This window comes from Myiozetetes cayanensis, unplaced genomic scaffold, assembly GCF_022539395.1.
Source record: "Myiozetetes cayanensis isolate MyiCay16 unplaced genomic scaffold, myiCay2020 scf5-8, whole genome shotgun sequence".
Lineage (NCBI taxonomy): Eukaryota > Metazoa > Chordata > Aves > Passeriformes > Tyrannidae > Myiozetetes > Myiozetetes cayanensis.
In genome coordinates this window covers 101,506,715-101,530,668 of record NW_026087742.1, presented here as the reverse complement: position 1 = coordinate 101,530,668, position 23,954 = coordinate 101,506,715, and the positions used below count along the sequence as shown (strand labels likewise).

At 40.1% G+C, this 23,954-nt stretch overlaps 1 protein-coding gene across 3 annotated transcripts in view; it reads left to right on the top strand.

The window, feature by feature from the left end:
- PHKA2 (phosphorylase kinase regulatory subunit alpha 2) overlaps positions 1-23,954 on the top strand; it is a 45,497-nt gene that overhangs the window by 4,981 nt on the left and 16,562 nt on the right. For all 3 annotated transcript variants that reach the window (XM_050332510.1, XM_050332509.1, XM_050332511.1), the window contains exons 2-21: positions 501-659; positions 1,813-1,860; positions 2,338-2,506; positions 3,003-3,085; positions 3,712-3,792; positions 5,908-6,006; positions 6,333-6,479; positions 6,700-6,753; positions 7,299-7,421; positions 9,385-9,480; positions 11,167-11,274; positions 12,000-12,078; positions 13,457-13,591; positions 15,565-15,674; positions 18,057-18,201; positions 18,682-18,760; positions 20,207-20,370; positions 21,029-21,202; positions 22,278-22,366; positions 23,398-23,531. In XM_050332510.1, coding sequence (XP_050188467.1) covers positions 501-659; positions 1,813-1,860; positions 2,338-2,506; positions 3,003-3,085; positions 3,712-3,792; positions 5,908-6,006; positions 6,333-6,479; positions 6,700-6,753; positions 7,299-7,421; positions 9,385-9,480; positions 11,167-11,274; positions 12,000-12,078; positions 13,457-13,591; positions 15,565-15,674; positions 18,057-18,201; positions 18,682-18,760; positions 20,207-20,370; positions 21,029-21,202; positions 22,278-22,366; positions 23,398-23,531 — 2,276 coding nt within the window. The remainder of the gene's footprint in view (positions 1-500; positions 660-1,812; positions 1,861-2,337; positions 2,507-3,002; positions 3,086-3,711; positions 3,793-5,907; positions 6,007-6,332; positions 6,480-6,699; positions 6,754-7,298; positions 7,422-9,384; positions 9,481-11,166; positions 11,275-11,999; positions 12,079-13,456; positions 13,592-15,564; positions 15,675-18,056; positions 18,202-18,681; positions 18,761-20,206; positions 20,371-21,028; positions 21,203-22,277; positions 22,367-23,397; positions 23,532-23,954) is intronic.

Below are 23,954 nucleotides of genomic sequence, written 5' to 3'. Positions count from 1 at the left end.
GCTGTCATAAACCCAGCAGGCAGATATACAGAAATACTTTTTTAATCTCCTAGAAGATAAGCTGTGTTTTTTTACTTCCTCATGATTATGTCAGAGATCGGATGCATAGAGATGAATATATTCCAGACTGAATTTTTCATGTTGACTTGGTACTCTCTTTTCCTCACAAATATCTAAAATTTAAATTCCTATTTCCTCAATGTATTTAGAATTTCACTCAGTTACTTAGCTAACAGTCCTGTGTAGATAAGAATGCCCAGCTGGATGCTATAAATTTTACATCCTGAAATGTTCAGATGAATTTTACATTTCACTTCCACGAGTTTAGGAAAGAAAGATGAGACCTCACTTCTGTTGTGAGATTGTGAGAAGCCACAGTGTGGAATCAGCATGAAATCATGTTTGTTTTGTTACCCTTTAATAGAGAAAGAAGTGGTGCTTCCTAATGGATGGGACTTTGGCTAGTGATGTTTGTTCTTTATTCCTTCTGCCGTGGTTAGAATCCAGTCACGGGCCTGCTTTCAGCTGGTGCTGACCATAAAGATGCCTGGGTTCGGGACAACATCTACAGCATCCTGGCCGTGTGGGGGCTGGGAATGGCCTATCGGAAGAATGCGGACCGGGACGAGGATAAGGCCAAAGCCTACGAACTCGAGCAGGTTTGTCAGAGTTTGGTATAAACCAGTTATAAATGCAAACAGAAAAAAAAACGTGTAGGAGTCAAGCTGTCATCCATTGGCCAGTTGTTGAAAAATAAGCTTCTGATTTTGTGAGATTTTAGGCTGAATTAGGCTGAGAGATTTTGTGCCCAGATTTACAAGCCTGTCTCTGATTAAACCTTGAGGTCCCTCATGAGTTGTATTGTACAGCAGAAAATCAGGCCTAGGTTGCTTGGATCCTATGGTAGCAAACTATCTGCCAGACCTTTCTTCCCTGTAAGGATGAGCATGCCATTTAAAGGATCCATCTTTGGAACGTGCACTTGTGTCGTCTCGTGGAGGTTGTACAAGGTGTATAGATGTGTTTGATCAATCCAGAGAAGGTAACAATCTCCAAACTGGTAAGACTCATGCTGGAGAGTTGGAAGGGAACTCACACAGTTAATTTCTTTACTTGCACCTGGGAAAGTGGGTATTAGAAGTGAGGGTGCAGAGATGGGTTGAATGGCAAGTGAGGGACTATTGGTGTCAGTGTCCTGCTGTCACTTTGAAGTCACTGGGTAAATTTTTTGCTGACATGTCCTGCTCAAACCAGGGAGGTCTGTGGTGACAGAATAACCTTGACTCTGCATGGTCATTTTTTGAGGCTATAACTTTTGGGTAAAAAGATGGGGTTGATTTCTTTATTTAAAGCAAAATCTTGTACTTCTCTACATTCATACTTTCTTTACACCAGTCACCTGCCTTCTGTTGTACTGTATAAGGAATGGAAGGAGCTTTACAGGTCTTCCAGTCATGTCAATGTCTTGCAGTCACCTACCAGTGTTCCCTGGATCTGTCACTGTAAAAATTATTATTCTTCTTATAAGACACAGCATTCCTCTCACTTGCTTAGCTGGATAGAAGGACCACAGAGAGTTGTTCCATTGTTTAGAGAGGGCCTTTGGGAAAAGATTTGTGCTTCTAGATAGGGATGTAGGAGTAAAAGTAGAAAACAAAAAAGCATGTAGAGCATTTTGGGCAAATACACACTTCTTTTACCTTTGGCAGGACGTTAGTAGAGGGTGGGATCTTTATCACTTTTGAATGTTGTTTGTAACAGCTGATGAGTCTGACCACGTGAGGGTGTCACTGGTGTGTTTTGTTCCTGCAGAATGTGGTGAAGCTGATGCGAGGACTCTTGCAGTGCATGATGAGACAGGTAATGTCAGAGGTGTGAGTTGAATTAGTATGTGTTGTATTTACAAAGCATTTCATTGAAGCATATATTTGTTGTGTCTTCTGCAGAGTGACTATTTTTGCATGTGTGTAGATGGTGGTGTGGGGAATCTTTTTAAAACTGTTGAGCAAAACTCTGATCTTGCTTGCACTTTTTTGAGATTGTGCTTGTAGCAAATCAGAGTTTTTTGCCTTTGCAAACTGATTTTCACCAAGATATACACCTGTAGTTTAGATCTGAACTCAACAAGGTAATTTCATCTTGTTCTTTCCTGTAGAAATGTGTATGTAACTGGAGTCTATGGTCAGAGTTGTGTTTAAGCACTCTGATCAGTCAAAACCCATTGAAGTGAGGTAACAGGAATTAGAACCTCAAGTTTCTCCTCACCTAAGAAAAGTTGTTGATTTTGAAGTAGTTCTTCTGAAACGTTTCAGCTTTGAGCTTTGTGGTGTTTTTTAGGTAGATAAGGTAGAGCGGTTCAAACGCACGCAGAGTACCAAAGACTGCCTCCATGCCAAGTATAACTCTGCAACTTGTGCCACAGTGGTTGGGGACGACCAATGGGGGCATCTGCAAGTGGATGCAACTTCCCTTTACCTGCTCTTCTTGGCACAGATGACTGCATCAGGTAAGCAGAAGACATTTTTTGCTTTTTGTTGCAGTCTTTTTCTATTCTAGCTTTCATTTAAAAAGGAAAAATAAAGTAGTAACAAGCTTTAAAGACCTTTAAATAATTATTACTCAGAAGGAAGTAATGTTTCTTTGGAAAAGAGATAAGACTTAGGATTTCATGTTTATAGTAACTGGTAGTGTCTATTCCTTTAATGATTACTGGCATGCAAATACATGAGATATTGAGAGTTATGTCAGAGAAGTTTCATGTTTAAAGACAGTGTCCTGATGGACAACCAGGTTTCTTCAGAGAGTGGCAACATCAAATCAGGTGCCACTTTGTGCCATCTGTTCCTTTTCTTACTGGTGCAAGTACTGAGATTTGCTGCCTGACCTATTGAAATCAGTATGAGTTTTTCCTTTGATTTCTAAACAAAAGCATGAAACTTATTGAAGAGTAAATATTTCAGTTCTGATACAGTATAATTAATCCCTTCCCTTCTTTTAATCAGGGTTACGTATTATCTTCACCCTTGATGAAGTTACCTTTATTCAGAATCTTGTTTTTTACATAGAAGCTGCCTACAAAGTTGCTGTAAGTAGTTATTTATATGTAAATCATCTGAACACTGCTCAGGTGTGGGTGGAAAATTACTTATTGATGGAAAAGGAAAACAGGGACTTGCTTTTTCCATGAGAAGGTATCAGAACCTGTCAGTGTTTTATACTGTGAGAAGAGTCTTTGGAGATATTGGGAGGGCTTTGGAGGATTTACTGCTGCGTGGGTTAGGTATACCTGTTCAGTCATAATAACAGAGAGTTTTTTAATTGATAATTAATAATATTTCCTGATGTTTAATTAAAATCTTGTGGGCCTTCCTAAGCAGAGCAGGATGGAAACAAGCGTTCTGAAAGTGACGAGTTGAGGGGACACAGGGAGAAACAGGCACAGGGGGAGGGATAAAGGGCTTTGTGTGTTCTGTGAAGGCAGTGATTCATGACTGTATACCTGATCCTGCTGGGGTATACTTTTATGTGCTGCTCTTTAAACACGAGCAGGGTCTTTTTGGAAACTTAGAACCCTTTTTTTTTTTTTTCCCCTGAAGGCCAATTATAAGCTAATTTCATGCAGGAGTCTGGATTTGTTGTGGGGCAAGGCAGGGGGAAAGCACTGTGTTTGTGTATAATAATGCCGTTTTTTTCTTGATGGTGTTGTTGCAGGATTATGGAATTTGGGAACGTGGTGATAAGACAAACCAGGGCATCCCTGAACTGAACGCGAGCTCCGTAGGGATGGCCAAAGTGAGAATATTTCCTGACACCTCCTTCGTGGCTGTTGTGTCGTGCTGAAGGGCTCTGACAAACCTGATGGCTCCCTTTGCTTAGTGTTCTTGGCCACTGCAGTAGTTAACTGATTGTATAAGAATTCTTGTTTGGGTGTGAGTGAGTATTTCTTAGCGTAAAATCTTTGTGATAATGGCTCTCCTTAAAGGACCTCAGCACAGTTCTTCCAGAGATTGCAATTAGGATATCAGGTTCATTGAACTGTGAAACTAATAGATTCAATAAGATGCAGTCTCATAAAGTGACCTCTGGTTTTCTTCCCTCTTTCTTAATTCTCCAGCCCCAGTATTATATGTGATGTTTTCATGGTAAGATTAAATCAGATGCAAATTCTGGAAAACAGCAGACTATCAGTCTAAGAAATTCTTCACAAGTAATTCAGAAAGAAAAATAAATGAAGGTGTACTTTAAAAAAAGTGGATATTTCTCATTCCCTCATAGCACAAGGTCATAGAGATACTAAAAGAAGTTCAGAAGGCCATAAATGTAAATGTGTAATCGACATCTACCTTTTCACTTGGTGTCTGGAGGACTGGCAGAAGACAAAGATCATTAAGGTCAAAGGTGTATTTGCATTTCAGCTGGGTTAGTTACCAAGATCTTGTGTGCATTGCAAGAGGAGAAACTGCTGGTCTTGGCTCCACAGTTCAGTCAAACAGCAATGGGGCACTGTCTGTCAGGGCAGTTGTTCCTTAGATGTCCACTATGAGATCTTTTTACCCTGAACATTCTGGTGTGGTCTCTGCGTGACATCTGGACCTGTTGATGTTGAGGTGATCTGCAGAACTCACTGCACAACTTCTCTTCTCTGTGGATCTGAGTTCAATAGAAGTGCTGTTTCAGGTGGGAACTGGTGGGGGGCACAGTGAAGGCCCTGCTGCAGAGGCTGAGGTAGATGCTGTTTGTTTTAAATGTGCTTCAGGAGTTCTGTCCCATACCTGCTTTGTGTGGCTACCCATGGCAAGAGCACAGCACAGAGTATATGCCTTTGAGTGGTTCTCAGAACCTTTTCTGCACCATTAAAACTGCCCCTTGGTCCCAACTAACAGTTCCTCAGTGGGACTTTCTGCCACCATCAGAAACATCTGCTGCTGTAGTGCTGGTCTAGAGAGAGGGGCTCTGCAAAGGCAGTAAACCCATCTTTGCGTTGGAATAAGAAAAATATCCTTGCTCCTCTGCAGAGAGATAAGGAAAGCTGCCCTCTGTGATCCTTCCTTTGTCAGAGAAGCTGCATGTCCATGAAGCTGCAGGACAAAAACAGGCACAAGAGCAACAATTCAGTGTTACCACAACCCTGTGAATATGCATTTCAGAGGAGGGCTCTGCTAGCCTGGCCCTGGCCATCCAGTCCTTTCTCTTTTGCTGCCACGCTCCCTGTGCGGTGCTGCACACCCCAGTTCTTCAAAGCCAGCTTTTGTAGCCTGCTAGGTTAAAGGAGGAGTGTCCAAATTGAGTCAGTGTTTGGGCTGGTAGTGTCTTCACCAGGCAAAGGCACTACCACCAAGAGGTATGAAATGTAGTGACTGACCTGTTGGCTTGGAGCACTGTGTGCCTCAGCTGGCTGTGGGGAGATCAGACTTCTCATTTCTCTTCCACTCGGGAAGTGACGGTATCAGAGAGGTGCTGCAGGTCTCTTCTCGAGGGGTCAGCCTTCGCTGATTCTGGGTCTCCTTGAACAAGCCTTCCTCTTTGAGCAGCTTTTCAGGCAGGAGGAGGGAAAGGACACTGAATGGGGGTTATTTGGGAATGTAGGACAGGACAGCACATCTATTACTAAGTACTTCGCTGTTTAGGTGATGTCTCAGTGGAAGCCCAGCTCCCCATTGTTTTGCATTGCCTATAAATTGTAAGAAGGATCACCAGCACATCAATCCTGTATCCAGCTAGTGGAAAGACAGAAATATTTACTTTTTCTAAAATATCACCAAGCTTCCCTTTAAAGATTAAACATGTCTGTGGAGCAAACTTATGTCTTATACCATCTCCTTCAGAGGATAAGCATGGGTGCTACAGTGTATACTTGGTTTAAAAGGTATCTAATGATTTTGGGTTGTGGTTTGGTTTTCTTTGAAGGCTGCTTTGGAAGCAATTGATGAACTAGATCTTTTTGGAGCTCACGGAGGACACAAATCAGTGATTCATGTTCTTCCTGATGAAGTAGAACATTGTCAGGTAAAAATTAGTCTGCTCTTTCCTTTGCTATGGGAAAGCCTAACCCTCTCCTTTTTGTTTTTAAATTAAATGTTGATTAACTGAACCAAGAACTCAATGTAATACAGATGGATGCAGGCTATGCTGTTCACCCTGTTCTAGTTTATCATCATGGCTACAAACTGAGTGGTGGGAAGCATTCTCATTCTAACTTGGTTAAAAATAACTATGCAGAGAGTTCTCTGTCAGTTTGCAAATAATATAGTATGTTCCATTTACGCTTGACATAGTCTTTTGAAGTGTGTAAATTGTTTTACATCCATTTTTTCTATTCTTGTTTTGCTCAGTCTATTCTATACTCCATGTTGCCAAGGGCATCCACATCAAAGGAGATAGATGCTGGCCTTCTCTCTATTATTTCTTATCCAGCTTTTGCAGTGGAGGATCTAAACCTTGTTAATGTAACCAAGAGTGAAATCATATCCAAACTGCAGGTAAGAATTTCCTTTCTTTTTGTTTTACAGAAAGAAAGAGAAACAGAACCTTTCTTAACCAAAAATTCTAATTAAACAAGGGTTTCCAGACTTGGTTCATCTGTGCCTGGAAGAGAGGAAGCAAAATCCATAGGTGACCCTTAAAACTCAGCACTTGTTGTGTTAGTCTGTGAGGAAGAACAGTATGTGTAATTCTCTGGAATTTTGTGTGTTTTCACAGGGCCGCTACGGCTGCTGTCGCTTTCTCCGAGATGGTTACAAGACACCCAGAGAGGTACTTCTGATGTGCATTTTCAGTAGGCATTAGGAAGAATTTTATCTCTCCTTTATAGACATACTTTGTCTTATTTACATGAAGGAGTAAAGTTCTCCATCACTGTTAAGACATCTTAGTGGATCTGGAGGTAACCCAGGTATCCACCGTAGAAATGACACATATCTGAAGGAGTCTGAAAACCATTTATTAAGGGCAAAATGTAATTAATAATTCTGTAAGAAATTAATCCTTAGATATGCTTACGGTGTCTAAGCAGGAGCGGTGTCCCTGCAGATTCCAAAGTATCTTTGAACTGAGGCAGATCCAAGATTACTTGGGTGACACTTAGATTCTGAGACTAGGAAGGGTCAATTTGTCTAGGGAACCATTAAATGAGTTTGAGGCTGAATGTAAAACACTGAGGAGACTGCATGGTAACTATTTCTGGTGGGTTTATTGGTTTCTAGGTTTTAATTACTTGTATGAAATAGGCTACCATTATGATTGAAATATAGGTGACTAATTTAGCACTGTGACTAAACAAGTGTGGTTGAATTTTTTAGGATCCAAGCAGGCTGCACTATGATCCTGCTGAGCTCAAGCTCTTTGAGAATATTGAATGTGAGTGGCCAGTATTCTGGACATACTTCCTAATTGATGGAATATTTAATGAGGACAAAATTCAGGTGAGAAAAGTAAATTGCTTTCAAATTGCAAAGCCATTTACCCACGGTCTTTTGGAACTTTGCTCCTGTGTTTATTTTGGGTATCAGTTGGATAGAGTGGAATAGTCTTCAGCCATTCTCACCTTCCTGGGGAGTTCATGGCATGATACAGGCAGCAGGGTTGTGCATACTGGGGCCTTGTTGCCCTCTCCCTGCCAGGCTGAGTGGCTCTGTTAGCTGGTGTGGTAAAACTGGGCTGAACAGGGTTTATATGCCTAATTTTGTCTTGTCACCAACCTCGATGCCCCTTTCGCAATTACTTCAGGATGAGAAACTTCTTTTCCCCAGTCTCTGTGGCTTGGCTGCTGAGAACAAGATTCATGCTACTTTAAGTCCTGTTGTACATTAAGAGAGATTTGGGATTGCCTTATGAGGAACCATTTCATTTTTACTAATTCTGTAAGTCACTTCATGCCATTGCTGTGTCAAGCACCCAGTGATCAAGGCAGCTAAATTGATTATAGCCCTCCAAAGGTTATGGTGGCACCTGGAGAGTGCTGGTGAGTTAAAGAGCAGCAAGTAGCCAGGACTAAATGTATTCAGACCAGGACTTCTGTGGATTGGTGGCTTGGAAGAGGTAAAAAATGTATGTGATTTAAAATCGCCAAGTATGCAGAGGGACAGGAGATCGCTAAACTCCTTAAAAAATAAAATGACATCAGAAACAAAGCAGAGAATTTCAGACCAAAAACCCTTTTTTCTGTACCAGATGTTGCAAATCAAATGAAATACTTATTGACACTAGAAATGTAAAATGTTTTCCTGAGCACAGTAAAAATACGTTTTTGCTGTGAAATGGTGGGGAGAGAAATGGCATTATTTCAGGAGGGGGGAAATCAGAAAGTTTACTGAAACTTCAGTTCTGTCAATAAAATAGAACTTCATGAAGCAGTCTCTAGAACTTAGGTGAATTATCTGGGACAGTATGTACCTGTTTGCTTTTATGTTGTGCAGACAGGCTGTGCTAGGGCATGGTCAGGGCAATTACTCCTGGTTTCCACTATTTAAACATATCTGAATGAGTCACTGAGACACTCAGGTGAGTGTCTAGTCTTCTCCAGTTACTGCTGCCATTGTTAGAAAAACAAGCACCCTGAGGAGTCAGAAAGAGTAGAGAAGGACACGATTCTGAAAATGTGAGTGTACCATATTGTGAAACTGTGGGTTCCTTACTTAGTGTGGTCCCCTGTACTCAGGAATAGCAGAAATAGGATCTCAGAGTCAGGTGCTGGTAGTGCTTGAAAACAGTTTCCCTCTAAGTAAAAAAATTGAAACGGAATAATTGAGAGATGAAACAAAATAAGGAATCTGGTAAAAAGAAAATAAATTACCTGTTCTTTATTTTGTATCAGTCTGCAGCTCCTGTTCATAATTTCTTGTCTTACAGCACAAGAAGATGACTTTCTGTTCAGTGAACTTAGATATTTTCAAACAGTTTAAATCAGTTTTAAGCTTTCCATGGGACAAATTTTTAAGTGAATAGTTAAGAGAAACTGATTTCAGTTTCAGTAAGTCATAGGCAATATGCACAGCAGAGAGCTGACAATTTATACACCTTGCACTCTTATGGGTATTGGCAGTCTGATGCCCATGTCCTGCATTGCAAATTTCATGTAGGATTTGTTCCAGTGACTTCTTTATAGGGATATGTTAGAAGGTTTGTGCTGCAGCAGTGCGTTACAGATTTAAGATGAGTGCTGAGGTTTTTGAGGCTGATAATATTGAGATGCTGGAACAGTCTCTGATAATTTGTACCCTGTTCTTCCATCAGTAAGTCATGATTCCCTCTCCCTCACCCCCCCTTTTTTTATATATTTATGTGAATATTCATCAGAAAAGTATGGTTGGAACGTACTAAAACTTTATTGTTTCCATTTTGCTGACTGGAATGTGAATTCTTACTTCTGTTTAAAAATATTTCCAGGTACAAGAGTACAGAGAGGCTCTGGAAGGAATACTTATTAGAGAGAAGAATGGATTAGTGCTAATGCCTGAGCTGTATGCAGTCCCTCCAGACAAGGTATTGTGAAAATGCAGCATTTAATTCAGTATGCAAAGTAGAGATAGCAAGAGGAATGGTTTAATAGTTTTTCCTGTATCTGATAAATCTAAACCAGCAATGAAAAAAGACTACTGCACATGAAAAACTAAGAGACGTCTCACAGCTCCTGCTGAGAAATGGTCAACTTTAGGCTTCCACACTGTCACATTTCTTCCTTGGAAATCTGAGTGTCTGTGGAAATATTAGAGCAGGTCTGAAATTTTACATGCTTATAGCAAGACACACATTTAAGAAGTGTTGATACGGACTTAGGAACTGAAGCTCAAAGAAGAAATAAAGCATAGACTGTCCTTCCTGTCTAGTCTATTGATTGATTGTGCTGCTCTTTTCCAGAGCCTGTATGGGAGACAGAAACAAGCTTCAGATGGATTAGGGTTTGGGATGGGATTTTTGTTTGTTTTCTATGGGTATTTTCTTTTACCCCATCTTTGCTGTTACTGTTTATCTGATTCTCCCATTGTGACAGAGAAATTCAGATGAGCCAGTGTGCTCTTCCTTGCTATTTGCCCTTGTATCCCTCCCTGCCAGCTTCTTCTCCCACTCCAGACTTCTCAGCCCTCACTCACCAAGGGTGAGGAGCCTCCTGGGTTGGTCTGAGCTGGTCAGCCAACAGCTGATGTCTTACTTGCAGATATGAGATGGAAACTCTGAATTGCCTTCCTAGTGGGAAGTGTGTAAGAGTTCAGAACCACCTTCTGAATTTTGATATGACGATAATCATCTGACAAACATGCCAAATAAAACGGTGGATTTTGCCTATGTAAAGATGTAATGTAGGAGGGTTTTCCCCCTGCCCTCAGTAGCTCTATATACCTACTGCAAAACTAAGGCAGTTGTTTTTTTTTCTAAATTATAAGTCTGCTCTTAATTTTTGCATTGGCCATCCTTGCTAACACAGGAAAGGTGGAATAGTCTTAATTTTTGGAAAACACCTTTGTTTCAGAAAGTTGGGTAGACATCAGTGCAGTTGAAGTGCCATCTTGGAAGGGATTGGAAAGCAGAAACCCAGTTAGCTGTGAGCAGCTCAGAGGGAAGGCAGCAAAGGCATGGTGAGGAGGAAGTGGAAGAACTAACACCAAAGCTAATTGCATGCAGAGTCCCTATTCATCCTCCAGCTTTGAAAGGTGGGGTAGAGTACAAAAAGGAACCGTAGTTCCAGTCCCAGAAAATGTGCAGCCTTAAAAGTAAAACCAAGAGATGTCTAAGTCAGTAATAATGGCAGGTTAGCAAGGGTAGATGAGAGACCATATGTTTCAAATACTTATATGTTACCAATGGAGCCCCTGGTGGTCTAGGGGTAAAGGCGCCGCGCTGTCACCGCGGAGACCCGGGTTCGATTCCCGGTCAGGGCCACTCCTGGGCAGGTGGGGCTCGTTAGCCCTTAAAGGCAACCCACCTACGTCCTAAGGACCTCACTGCCACTGTCCAAGCTCGCTTGGCCCCGGCAGATGAACCTTAGGATTAAAGGGTGGGCTCAGTTCCGCGCACACTGTGTCTCACCTAAAAAATCCAATGCGCAGGCTGGAAGGTGGAAAGACCTTCCCCGGATCTTCGCTCGCGAAGACTGGCCATTATTATTATTATGTTACCAATTGTTCTTCCCAACTTCAGGGTAATTTTTCTTGCTTATGTATTTGTTTTCAGGTGGATGAAGAGTACGAAAATCCTCACTCAGTGGATCGTGTCCCAGTGGGAAAGTTGCCACATCTTTGGGGCCAATCATTGTATGTCCTGAGCTGCCTGTTAGCAGAGGTAATTGTTTCCTGAACAGTAGGTAAGCTTGTATTTAATTTTGTTTGAGATGGCTTGAGCTTTCAGTACAATTTGGTTGTCAGATAGGGAACAATGTGTTTTCCAGTAGAAACATATACATGAGCCTTGAAAGGGCTGAGATTTCAGGAGCTTTTGTTTTGATTTGTTTTTTGGTGTATATATATATATGTATATATAGACATGCAATTGTCTGTTTCTAATCAAGCTGAATAAGTTGTCACATGGACTGGATTTAGGGTTAGGATAGAGGACTATACCAAGGCAAGGCTGACTTGGCTGTTCCAGAGGCAGGATTTTGTGCTGTTTCAGCTCCACTAGGCTATGCCTTACTCTGTGGCATAATGTGTCTACGGAGTTCTCCCATATCAGCCAGACTAGTTAAAGGAACCACAGAATATCTCTGTGGAGCTACAAAAAAGAAATCACTGGCCTGAAGAAATTATGTTGTCAGTTGCTACAACTCTAAAGTAGGAAATCTGAGTATTCAGATTGTGTCAGAACCATTTTCTTGCTGTTCTAAAAAACAGTGCATCCACTGTTGTTATTGAATGTACTCCTTGGGGCCAGGGTAGATAAACCAGGCCTTAAGTCCTGCTGTACTGAAAAAATACTTCGAAAATTGGTTAAGATGTATTCTAGATATCAGAAGCCTTTTGCTTAAATGCTATTTGTTTCCTTTCTTTTATCTTTTGCATTTATTCTAGGGATTTCTTGCTGCAGGTGAAATTGATCCCCTAAACAGGAGATTTTCTACTGGATTTAAACCTGATGTTGTGGTACAAGGTGAAGGAGTTTTTTGAACATTTTGGGTGAATTGAATTGTGTGGTGACAAAGTCCCTAAGTAGAGGAGAGAGAAAGATATGTTAAAAATAAGTGGATTTTTGCTTGGGACACAGATGCTTTGAAGAAACTGTGAGACAGAGAAAGGGGTTTAACGCACTTCTTTAAAAAAAATACTTGCTAAAATTTTAAGACTTGTCAGGGACTGGAGAGTGGAAAACAATCTTATAGTGAAAAGGAGAATCTTGGTGGATTCTAGAAAAAAAAAAAAAAGCAGAACTGACTGAAGATGGATCAGTTTAATTAGGTTTCTGTGCAGCCCCTTTCTCGGAGTAGCCAGAAAGCACTGGGTGGGGAGAATCCCTGTCCACATTGGTGAGGAGCCAGACTTAGGGCTGGCTTTTGGCTGCTGCAGGAAGTGGCTTCTTCAGTTAGTGCAGGAACAGGCAAAACCAGAAAATTAAGATGAGGGCAAACACCAGCTGATCAAGTCTTTAAGACTTTTCAAGGGCTTGTACTGCTCTGAAAGACAAACCAGCTTGTTTATCAGGAGCAGCATTTATCAGTGATACTGTGAAATGGGCTGGTGCTTGTTTATGCCCTGTTGGTATCTCGTGAGTATAGCATTTTGTTATTTTGAAGTGCTCAATTTCCAGCTGGATTATTTTTAGCATTCTTTGACAATTATTCACAATACAAAGACTAATACTGAATTATTAGTCCCAAACCAATAAACCACCTATCATGGACGAAATGTCAAGTGGGACAAGAGATGGATTCAGGGCCTGGATTGTATATTCCACTGATTTGGGCAATCTTTTTTCTCCTTACCTGACATTTTATAATGTCTCTGTAACATTTATTGCTATACAAGTAACAGCACCTGTTCCCCAGGGACTTGGCTGTATTGTTACATTGTGCTGTGCTAAAAACGCAAAGGTTTTCAAGTTGTGTTTCCCCTTGTTCTCTGGGGTAAAAGCCCTAATTGCTAAAAACTACTGCATGATCCAAACTGGTGGAACTGAAAGAAATAAGAACAAACTGATAAAGTCTCAAAGAATGTGGTGTAACTTCAGGAGGTCTGGTCCTGCTTTGAGCAGGAGGTTTGAGCAGAGGCCTCATGAGGACCCTTCCAACTTGAATTACTGTGTGGTCCAAAGTGGACAGGAATAGCAAGAAATATGGAGAAGCAGAAAATCAGAATCTGTCTGACTCCCTCTTGCAATCCCTTTTGATCTCACAGGCTCATAAATTAAGAAGTAAGGCCTTTGTGCCTTTTTAGTTAACTAAATGCATTAGTTGAGAGGTGACAGTAGAGATAGTCAATTAAAAAGGGTAGAACGTTTCTTCTTAGTACTGTTTTTGTTTTCTGTTATGCAGTAACTGTTTTAGCAGAATCTAATCATATTAAGAACCTCTTGCAAGAGCGTGGAATCAATGTCCAGAGCATTGCTGATATCCATCCCCTCAGAGTGCAGCCAGCTCGCATCCTGAGTAACCTCTACACCATGCTGGGTAAGTATGGGGACATGGAAGCCTCTCCACTGCTGTGCAAGGTCTTATTTTAAGGGTCACAATCTGTTTTTTGTTGTTCTTGCTTCGCACTGTCTCAGTTTCTTTAATTTAATTTCTTTTATTTAAATCAGTTTCTTTGATCTAAAGAAAAATGTACTTGTGTGAAGAAGTTTAACAAACTTAGAGCTTCTGCTTTAAATAAGGGACTCAAACAGGAAAAAAAAATTGCCTCATTAGAAACAGTGGTGAAAGTACCAGTTGGAGTAAGTGAAAGTACCAGTTCTTGCCCTTGGAGTTAGGCAAGAACTGACTCTTCTTTTGTCCTCCAGAAACTACTTCAACAGAGAAACTGCCTTTAGAAAAAAATACCTGGAAAATAACAGAAAAAAAATATCAAATGTTTCTCCTTTCAGAAGTCAGAGTATTTCTGTTTTAAGTCTGGAAAATGGGCACTATTATTGCCATTACTCCCAGCAGGCAGCCTGTGAAGTTTTCTGCTCCAAATCAGGGAAGCTGTGCTGCTGCTATCAGAGCATCTTTGGGCTTGCTTAAGGTTCTTGCTAAAGTTCCTTCCAATCCTGAGCTGAGTTGAGCTGCTGAAGCTCTCTCTATCAGTTGCAAACCCAGAAGCCCTTTAGGGAAGTACATTCCAGTTCCTCAGCAGGGGCCCTCAAGTCCTGTTTTTCAGAGCCTGAGAGCTGAATTAAATAAAAGCCCCAAAACTCCAAATGCTTCCAGTTGTTGAAAATATTTTGATAGCTGTTACTTGATAATCCTTGCTGGAATTATTTGAATCTTGGTGGAAAATTTGTTACATGTATTCCTAATTGAATTTAGTTTTACTTCTTCAGGCATGCCAGTAACTCATGACTCAAAACTGTGGATGTTACTACAAAGTAAAATTGAGGTGAAATGAATCAGCATTGGTAGATTCCTTTACAGTGTGGACAAGGGGAGCACTATTGTGCCTCTTTATCAGTCTGGAGCATGATTCCATGGCAATTTGGTTACAGATAATGCTGAGGGAGAAGTGGCTGCTCATTGGATTAATATCTTTTTGTTGTTGCAGTCATTTTCGGTTTGTGGGGTTTTTTTCACTTAATAGGAAGCTCATTTTGGAAGCATCCAGAGTAATGGGGCTTTCAAATAAGTTTCAGAAAGTATGCCCTTTATACAGAGAAAGGAAATTGTATATACTGCTTTTGGGATAGAATCTGTCTCTTTATCACAGAGTTCTTTAAAAAAATGAAACATTCGCAGGGCTTTGCTGAAGCTTATATTTATTTCATTGTGATTCATAATAGCTTTCTTTCAGTAATGGGGGGTTGTGAGTAGGATGATGTGGCACACTGATACATTGTTTTTAACAGTGACTTCTTTGGGAATGTTCACAGTGGTATTTTTTCAGGCACGGCGTTGTTTGGCTCATATTCCTTGTCAGACAGATTCAAGTCAGCTCCTGTCTGCTGGTGCAAAGGTTGTAGTGTAGATCATTTGCTAATAAGCTCTACTGGGAAAAGTGGAGCTTATTAGCCTGATGAAGATCTGTGTTTGTATTTGGATGTACTTTGAATGTTGATTTAGCCTTCTTCAGACAAGAAGTTTTAAGGTTCTATAGTGAAAGCACTGCAATTTCTGTGGCATGTTGATGGCCTGGTTTTCGTAATGTCACACTTCCTGTTCTTGATGGAGAAGCTTTGGATGCTGGGCAATGACTGTAAATTATAAGATCTGATCCCGTGGTCATTGGAGCCAAAATTTAGATTTTTTAATCATGCCTTTGAAGGCTTCTGGCTGTTTTATTGGTGGTTCCTACAAGACCGACCAGTGTGTAGCATCTCACTCTGTTACCTCTCTTCTGCTTTGCTGATTTTAGTGTTAGTGAAGTACATTTTGCTGTCTAAAATCATTATTTTGGAAAATCACACAGCAAATGCCAGCTGAGACCTTTTTTCTTTCTCTTTTCTTTCCAGGTCGGAATAAGAACATGAAATTAAGTGGACGGCCACACCGACACATTGGAGTGTTAGGCACCTCCAAGCTGTACATGATAAGAAATCAAATATTTGCTTTTACCCCACAGGTGAGCATGTAAAGCTGGCAGGAACATCACTCCTTGCTTAATGGCAAATCATTAGTGAAGCACTTTGCTTTTATGTGCTGTCACTGTGCTTTAGCTAGAACAGGGCTGATGCAGCAGATGTGCTTTGCTTTGCAGGGTTTTTAAGAGTGATGGATAATCAGCATGGTAGAACTGCTGAGAAATCTCTCTTCTGTCCTACAGAGTTTGGCTTCTTTGGCTTCTGGCTTAGGAGAACACAGAAAATCAATAGTACAGAGTTGTTACTGATCTCTGCCCAAACCAGCGTTCTAGCTAATGAAATAGTTTCTGCAGAAATACATCCCCTAATATATCTTTCTATTGATTGCTTTAATGAAAAATTCAGCACCACATAAGCGTGCCAAGTACTGTAACCCCCAAGTGATGAAAATGTGATCTTTTCATTATATTGTTGAAAGGGTCAATAGTGCTGAGAAAGGGATAGTCTGTCTTGTTTTCACTTTAGTGCATTTTTTCAGTGCAGCTGGAAGTTTGGATCCTCACAGAATCAGTGGCTCTTATTTTTACATTTAATGGAATACAACACACTTACTCCAGTAGAATTGCTCTAGCAGCTGATACTAGAAGGCCAGTCACCTGCTCCAAGCATGTACAACTGGAGCAAGATAAGGAATGTTTCCACCTTTCTAAATAGATGTTTGACTAATGTAGTCTTTAAACTCCAGTGGAAGAGATTCAGTGGACTCTATAGAATGCTTCTGTAGTCCTTCATAATGCCCAAACATCACTTGATCACAAGCAGCTTTACAGCATTTGCTGTGTTACTCCCCTAAATCAATTTTCACTTTTGCAATTAAGGGAAAAATTCCTTAGAGACATGATTTTTTCAAAATACTTTTTCATTCACATATTACTTTGTAAGTAGGACCCAGTATTCCAGCTGAAATCTTGCCATGTATCAAGTATGGACATACTTATTAGTATATTCCAAAATTGCATTTATCTTTACATTAGCAACACAGTGACAGTTCCTGCATATTCCATGTTTGACTAAAACCTCCATAACATTTTCCACTGTACTTTGTAGCCAGACATTTCCCCCAAGGCTTTTTTTTGAGGAGGATAGAGTTAATGTTTAATGTCACTTTCCTAAGACCAGCAGTTAAGTCATCTTGTTGATCTTGACTAATGTCCACAAAGTTTGTGGTTTTGTCATTTGTATTTCATTCTCTTTTCTAATGAAAACATTGATTAGGTGTGGGGCAAAGGCCGACTCCATTCAGATACACTGTCATTCTGAAAAAATGGTTAAGAACTATCTTCTGAGAACAATTTTAAAAGTAGTTCTGCCTTCTCGGATATTTTTCCTTCAGCTCAGTATTGTGAAAATTTGCAAAAGTTGAGAGATATCAGCCATTTTCTTATAGTTACCATCTGATTGCTCCAAAGAAGGAAATTGGACTAATTTGCTGAGATTGGTTTCTGGCTATGTTGCTTTATCATTTTGTAATTATCTTGGCTGTCTCAAATTGGCTTTGTTTTCGTGTGCTTTCAGCACTGGAATTGGCCTGATTTTTAAAATGGCTCTTCCACAGGCAGTGTGTTTTCTTCTCTACGGATTTCTGGGACCTGTTCTTCCTGAATTACCAAAGCTAACTGCGAATGGCTCAAGGATTGTTTTGGCTAGTTCTTAATTCCTTCTATGAAGTAATTTCTCTGGGCTTTGCCAGCCTGAATTTACGTGCTCTTTACGTGCTTACCCCTCCCCGAGGCTTATGGGCTTCCTTAACTTTTGTTGTGGCTGCTTTAACATACTTTCCATTATTCGTCCAGCTTTTTTGTTTCCAGCTCCTGAAGAAGCCGTATTAGTCTCTTACTGTGGTTCTTGGCTTTCTGCTGTAAGTGGGAACAGCACACTTTGCCTCTGTACATTTAATGTGCTTTTTTCCCACAGTAAATACCATCTTTTCTGTATTCTGCTTGACTTTAGGATTGTTCCCAAGAGACATACAGTTATTGGCTCCCAGTCCCCAGTGTGCCCTTAAGCCTGTTTATTGTTTTTGTTCCTATTGTTAGCGCTTTTTTTCACGTTTAGAGTACTCCCATCTTCCTGATCACAGGTTAGTATAATTTGGCATTGGAAAGATTCTCCTTCATGGGTGTGATTGCCTACTTTTTGTATGGCTTACTTTGATGGTCAGTCTACAAGTGTAGAAAAATGGAGTCTTGCACAAGCATGGATTTCTTTTTTCACAGTCTCAGGCCTTGTTAGGTTAATTCATGCCATTTGTGTTGTGGTCAGGAGTGGCTCATATGGCTTTTGTGACCAATTTAAGAGGGGAAATAGAAAAAATAAGGAAAGCACTGACAACTACTCCTATGTCATATTTTTCTCTTCTTTAGTTTACTGACCAGCATCACTTCTATCTGGCTCTAGACAATCAGATGATTGTGGAGATGCTCAAGACAGAGCTGGCATACCTCACTTCTTGTTGGAGGATGACAGGGAGACCAACCCTGACGTTTCCCATCACTCACACAATGCTTGGTAAACTTAATTTTCTCTGTCTCAAGCAAAGTATATTACTGCAGGGGAATAGGATGGACATCAGTTTGAGAGGAGAAAGGTGGCATGACTTCTAACATCAGAAGTACAGTTTCATTTTTTCCACGTGTGTGCTGAATTTGGATGACATGGTAGTATTTAATTTTGGTTTTACCCCCCTTTATATCCTTGCATCACCCCATCATCTCCATACTATTTCTGTCTAAAAACGTTTCATAGGAATCCCTTTGGAACTTGTCTCGAGTGAGTTGATTTTTGTCTTTAGAACTTGTTTGAAGGGTTGTGTTTTGTTTGCATGTTTGTTTAGGATTTTTGAATAAGCTAGTATTGATAGCAGTTTTGGATTCTCTTTTAAATTTGTCTGATGTAGGTTGTAGAGAACACCCAGTAATTAACTTTGTTTGGACATGGTAGTTTTGGAATGTGTTGATTAGCTTCAACTCTTTCATTATTCTTTTTTAGTTGATGATGGTACTGACATTCATCCAGCAGTTCTTGCCACAATAAGAAAATTAGAGGATGGTTATTTTGGAGGTGCAAGGTAATGTCAGAACCCCCAAATTATTATCTCCATGATTTTTAAAATTAAATCCTGTAAAAGTGTCAGTTTTGAACTTGTCATAGTGTGCAGACCTTGTACTAGAACTCTGCAGAGAAGGAGGTTTTAGCTTTAATTGTTATATGGCAATCAGATGGTAGCTGGACCAACCATGGAAAAGATTTGTCTCCCAAAAGGTGTGCTACCTCTCAGTGCTATCAGTGGATAAGGAAAATGATTGCCAAACCTGTGGAAATACAAAATCTTGGTCTTGGCTGGGCTTCTGTTATTGATAAGTAAATTATTTTCACAGTTATTGGACATAATTTTAACAAAAATTGCATGTAGTAGTAGTAGTCTTATGTGTTCTATTCATCTACATATAAAATATAATGCCACAGTATCTCCCTATTCTCTTCTTACTTGCCCTCTCTCAATCGGTATCTTCCTCTGACAGTCAAATGTTGTTTGATTAACTCTAGTCAGCAACTGAGCCCCACACAGCTGCTTCCTTACTCTCCTCTTAGTGGGATGAGGGAGAGAATTGGAAGAGTATAAGTGAGAAAACTCTTGGGTTGAGATAAAGACAGTTTAATGGGTAAAGCAAAAGCCACACATGCAAGCAAAGCAAAACAGGAAATTTATTCACCGCTTCCCATGGGCAGGCAGGCGTTCAGCAATCTCCAGGGAAGCCAGGCTCCATCAAATGTAGCTGTGACTTGGGAAGACAAAACCTGTACCCCCAGTCATTCTCCCCTTCCTCCTTCTTCCTTTGGCTCTGTATGCATGACACCCTGTGGTATGGAATGTCCCTTTGGTCAGCTGTCCCCAGCTGTGTCCCCTCCCAATTCCTTGAACGTCCCCAATCTGTGCTGGTGGGGTGAGGTGAGGAGAAAAGATTGTGATGCTGTGTAAGCACTACTCAGCAGTAACTAACACATCCCAATGTTAACACCAGTTTCCAGCACAAATCCAAAGGATAGCCCCATACTAGTTAGTCTGAAGATAATTAACTCTACCCCAGCCCAAACCAGCACAGATGTGATTTCTGTGTTTTAGCAGCACTGCAGTTCTGTGAAAAGATACTTGTGGGGAATTCCCAGCCCCAGTTTCTCATGCATTGTCCTTGGAGTTTAAGTCTTAGTTCAGGGTCTCTCTTCAAAGAAATATAGAGCACCCTGTAAGTCAGGCTTTGAGTTAGGCCTGTAGGTGTCACTGTAACAGAGTTCAATTAGTAGCTAGAGCAGTAAGTACTCAGCTGGATCTGCAACTCTTGTTTTGCCTATTTTATTTTTTTTTCAGTATCTGTATCTGCTGCTTTGTATTTACCAAAGGTGGATTCAATAGTAGGTCTGATAAATTTTGGGGAGTTGCTGAAAGCTCAGTGAGCATTAATCAGTATCGAAATGGTGGATGTTAATGCTCCTTGGCATGTGTTCCTGTTTGCAGGGTGAAGATAGGCAAGCTAGCAGAATTTCTTACCACATCTTTTCATACATATCTGAGCTTCCTGGATCCAGATTGTGGCCTAAAACTGTTTGATGACCGTAATGAAGACTGTAATAGTCCTGACAGTGAATATGGGGACTATCCAGCAGATTTCTGTGAAAAAGGTAGTAGCGTTTTTTCCACTTCGTATTTTTTCTGTGTCAAGTTCTATCAGCAGAGTCTGAGTTTACCTACAGTGCAGAGTCTATTCTGTGCACAGATGACAGGGATTTGGGTTTCTCATGCAACCTCCTGAGGACAGTTAGGACCTGCATGACTTATTTAAGGAATGAATTCCTGTGTATTCTTCCTATGTTCATAGTATGGGATTGACTGGTAACTGCTACGGTAAACCTGAATCTGAAGAGCTGGCAGATGGGGAGGTGTGGCAGAGGCTGGAGGGAGGAAGAGACTGTGAGGAGTCACAGACAAGAGCTTGTGTGGAAGAGATGATAGATTCTTAGAATCATACAGGCTGGAAAAGACATTTAAGATCAACAAGTCCAACTGTGCCAACTAGACTATGAACAAGAAAAAAAACCCTTTTGATTCATCCAAAGGAAAACCAGCTTCCTAATGTAATTGTTTTCAAAGTGCCAAAAACTGATTATTTTTTCTTTCCAATTTATTTGGCTTAAAAATTTCTTGCTTAGCATATGCATGCATGCATTTTTTGAGCACCTTTCTACATAAGCAAAAATACTGGTGTGTTTGAATAAGGAAGCACTGATAAATTAGGATTTTACCTTTAATAAACCTTTTCTTTTCTGTATGTTACACTAGATAGCCAGGATGAGCTGGATCAGTATATAAATGATGTCCTGCAGAGTACAGCACTGAAGTCATACCTGCCTCCAACTTCAAAGACAGCCAATCAACCACCTGTGTTCAGTGCAAACCATTCCACAGAAGAGATACTGTCAATAATGGCCAAGACAAAGGGCTTGGAGGTTCCAGGTATTTCTCCCTATTATAATATTAGAAAAACTGGTTTGGAGGTGCTACGAGGGGTAAGTTCAAGCAAGCATTTCAAAATTATGCCTTTTAACATACTCATACCACTAGTTCCTTTTGCATAGAGAAGAAACAAGAATGACTCTGAAGTTGTTGCTGTGGGGGTTCCCACAGTATCCCATGTCATGGTGTATATGTAGAAAACCTGCTATGAAATGTAACATTTAATCAAAGTTAATGTTATGGAAACTGCTCCAGCTTCTCAGTTGAATAGAATTTCAGAGTCAGTTTTTGTCTTTTATTTATACAAAGGCAGACTAAATGTATTTTTTTATTTTAATAAAGCTGTGGTAAAATGGAATGTTTCAATGCAAGAAAAACATAAATATGTGCATGTACTTTCTGAATTTGTAAGAACAAATAGAGTAGAGAGGGAGTACAGTATTTCTAATTATGCTACATTTCTTCTAGAGTGATTGGAGAATAAACACCAAAATAATGCTTTGACTGAATTTGCTAATGGACTCCACCCTATGCATTGTTTTGTAGGTGGATATGTAGTATTCAATGCTCTGGTCAAGGGAACGCTTCCCTTAACTTCAGTGTAAATTAATAACTTTCAAGCTTTTTTGTTAGCCTTTTCTCCCATCTTTCATGTGCCACACCACCATAGCCTCTATTGAATTCAGCATATGAAGGTAATAGAACATTAGCCTGCATTTACCATTATAATTTTTTTTCTGATATCTTACCAGCTGGCCCATCTTTTCTACTTTATTCCTGTTAAAATGTTTAAAACACTTAGCAGGGTCAGGCCAGGATTTCTGAGTCATGGGCCAACATAAGAGATACCCATTGAGCACCTGAGCCTTTGACATGCCGATCTTGGAACAAGCTTGCAAGGAGATACAGGAAGAGCTTGTCTCAGAGCTCCATGCACATCATCTCAGAAGCATTGCCTCTGTATATTTCAGGTTTTTTCATGTATATGTTTGCCTGGTATAGCTGCTTCATGTAGATGTTTTTGATTTTTGCGTTACTGAAACAGACTTTTTGTTCTTGTGGCTTCACTTTCCAGCCGTGCCGATGTCTCTTCCCACTAAAGTTCTGAACACACACCGAAAGTCTCTGAATCTTGTTGATAATCCCCATTTCTTTGAGACAAAGGTAAGCTGTGGGAATTTTCATGCTGTTTGTGGTTTTAGGACTCAGTGCTATGGCCTTTCCATGTATTTTCCACCCAAACCCTGTGCCAGTTCTCATTTTCCTTCACAGACAAGCCATTCTGTCTAAGGCACTCCCTTGTTTTGGAATTTATTTTTTTGGCTGGCTGAAGGTTTTTTAGTCAAATAGACGTAATCAAGTGGGAAGTTTTTAACTGCATGTGCAGAACAGAAATATTATAATAGCTGCTTATTTTTAGAAGCCCAAGGTTAAGTAATCATGTTTAGTTCTAACTGAACACGAAGGGAAGGACAGGATGTTCAAAGCCTTTAGAGATGTTCTCCAAGAAATGCTACTTACAGTAATGTCCTTGAGGCACCAGCCAAATCTCACCTCAAGGCATGAAGATGGAGTTGTGCTTGGCTCTTTTTTTGTCTGATTATGTGGTAACCAGCTGCTGAGAATGGTTAAAGGAGATTGTATCCAGCCTCCCAAGGGATTCTGTTCTGCATGAGGCTCTGTTTGTGGAAATGGTATTTTACAACTATATAAATTGTTGAATAGCTTGTTAAACAAAACTTTTCATCAGAGAACTCCCCATAGGGTTGCATCATCTGATTAGTTAATATATTAGTTTCATCACAATGGCAATGTCTGCATTCATAAAGCACCACATATATACATATTCAAGATAGAACTCAAAAAGCTCTAAATTATTTCAACTAAAAAAAAAAGATAATATCTCTTTGCTTTTCTCTTTACAAGTAATGTAAAATGATAGGAAAAGCATGCAAATAATTTGGTTTCTTTATTTTGTCAAAAAAGAGACAAAGGTTCCATTCTGGGTGTTGTGTTTCTTGGGATTAGTCTCCCAGTTAGTAGCCTGGCAAGACTTATGTAATGTGTCTGTATTTCAAGTGCAGAGTTTTGTTTCAAGTTTGTTGTAATCTTTTAATGGGGAGTTACTGTTTGAATTTGATCCACTACGTTTTTCAAGATCACATGTTTGATTTTTCATCCATCTTTGTTATCAGGACCGTGAAAGTGTCTTGCACTTACCTAAAGATGCTCATGGTGATTTGGATTGCAGGAAGCTTGTTGATCAGCTGAAGGAATGTCCAACACTCCATGACCAAGCAGATATCTTATATATCTTGCATATCCTAAAGTGAGTTGTCTGAGTATGAACTTAAGCATCTTTAAATTTGGTCACAGCTATGATTATTCTTGTGCAAAAGCTTTTCACTGTTCAGGGTTGGGTTTTGGGGGAAGAATTAAAATATTTTGTGCTTTAACAAGAATATTTTCAGTTAGCTTGATTACATAAATTATTTGGATACAAAAGAGTACTTGTGCTCACAAATGAAATGCACAAGTTCTTTCCATGAATGCAAACCCACCCTGCTATATTTGTGGCATTCTATTTAAAGTCCACAAAGATTTGGTGGGATTTTCATTATAAGAAGGGAAGCAGAGGAAGGACACTTCATTGTGTTGTTGTCTAACTAAAAGCAAAATGCAATTTTAATGAGTGGTCTCTATTTTTCCTCTAATCCCTCTACCACTGGCTAAAATTTGGTACTTTCCAAAA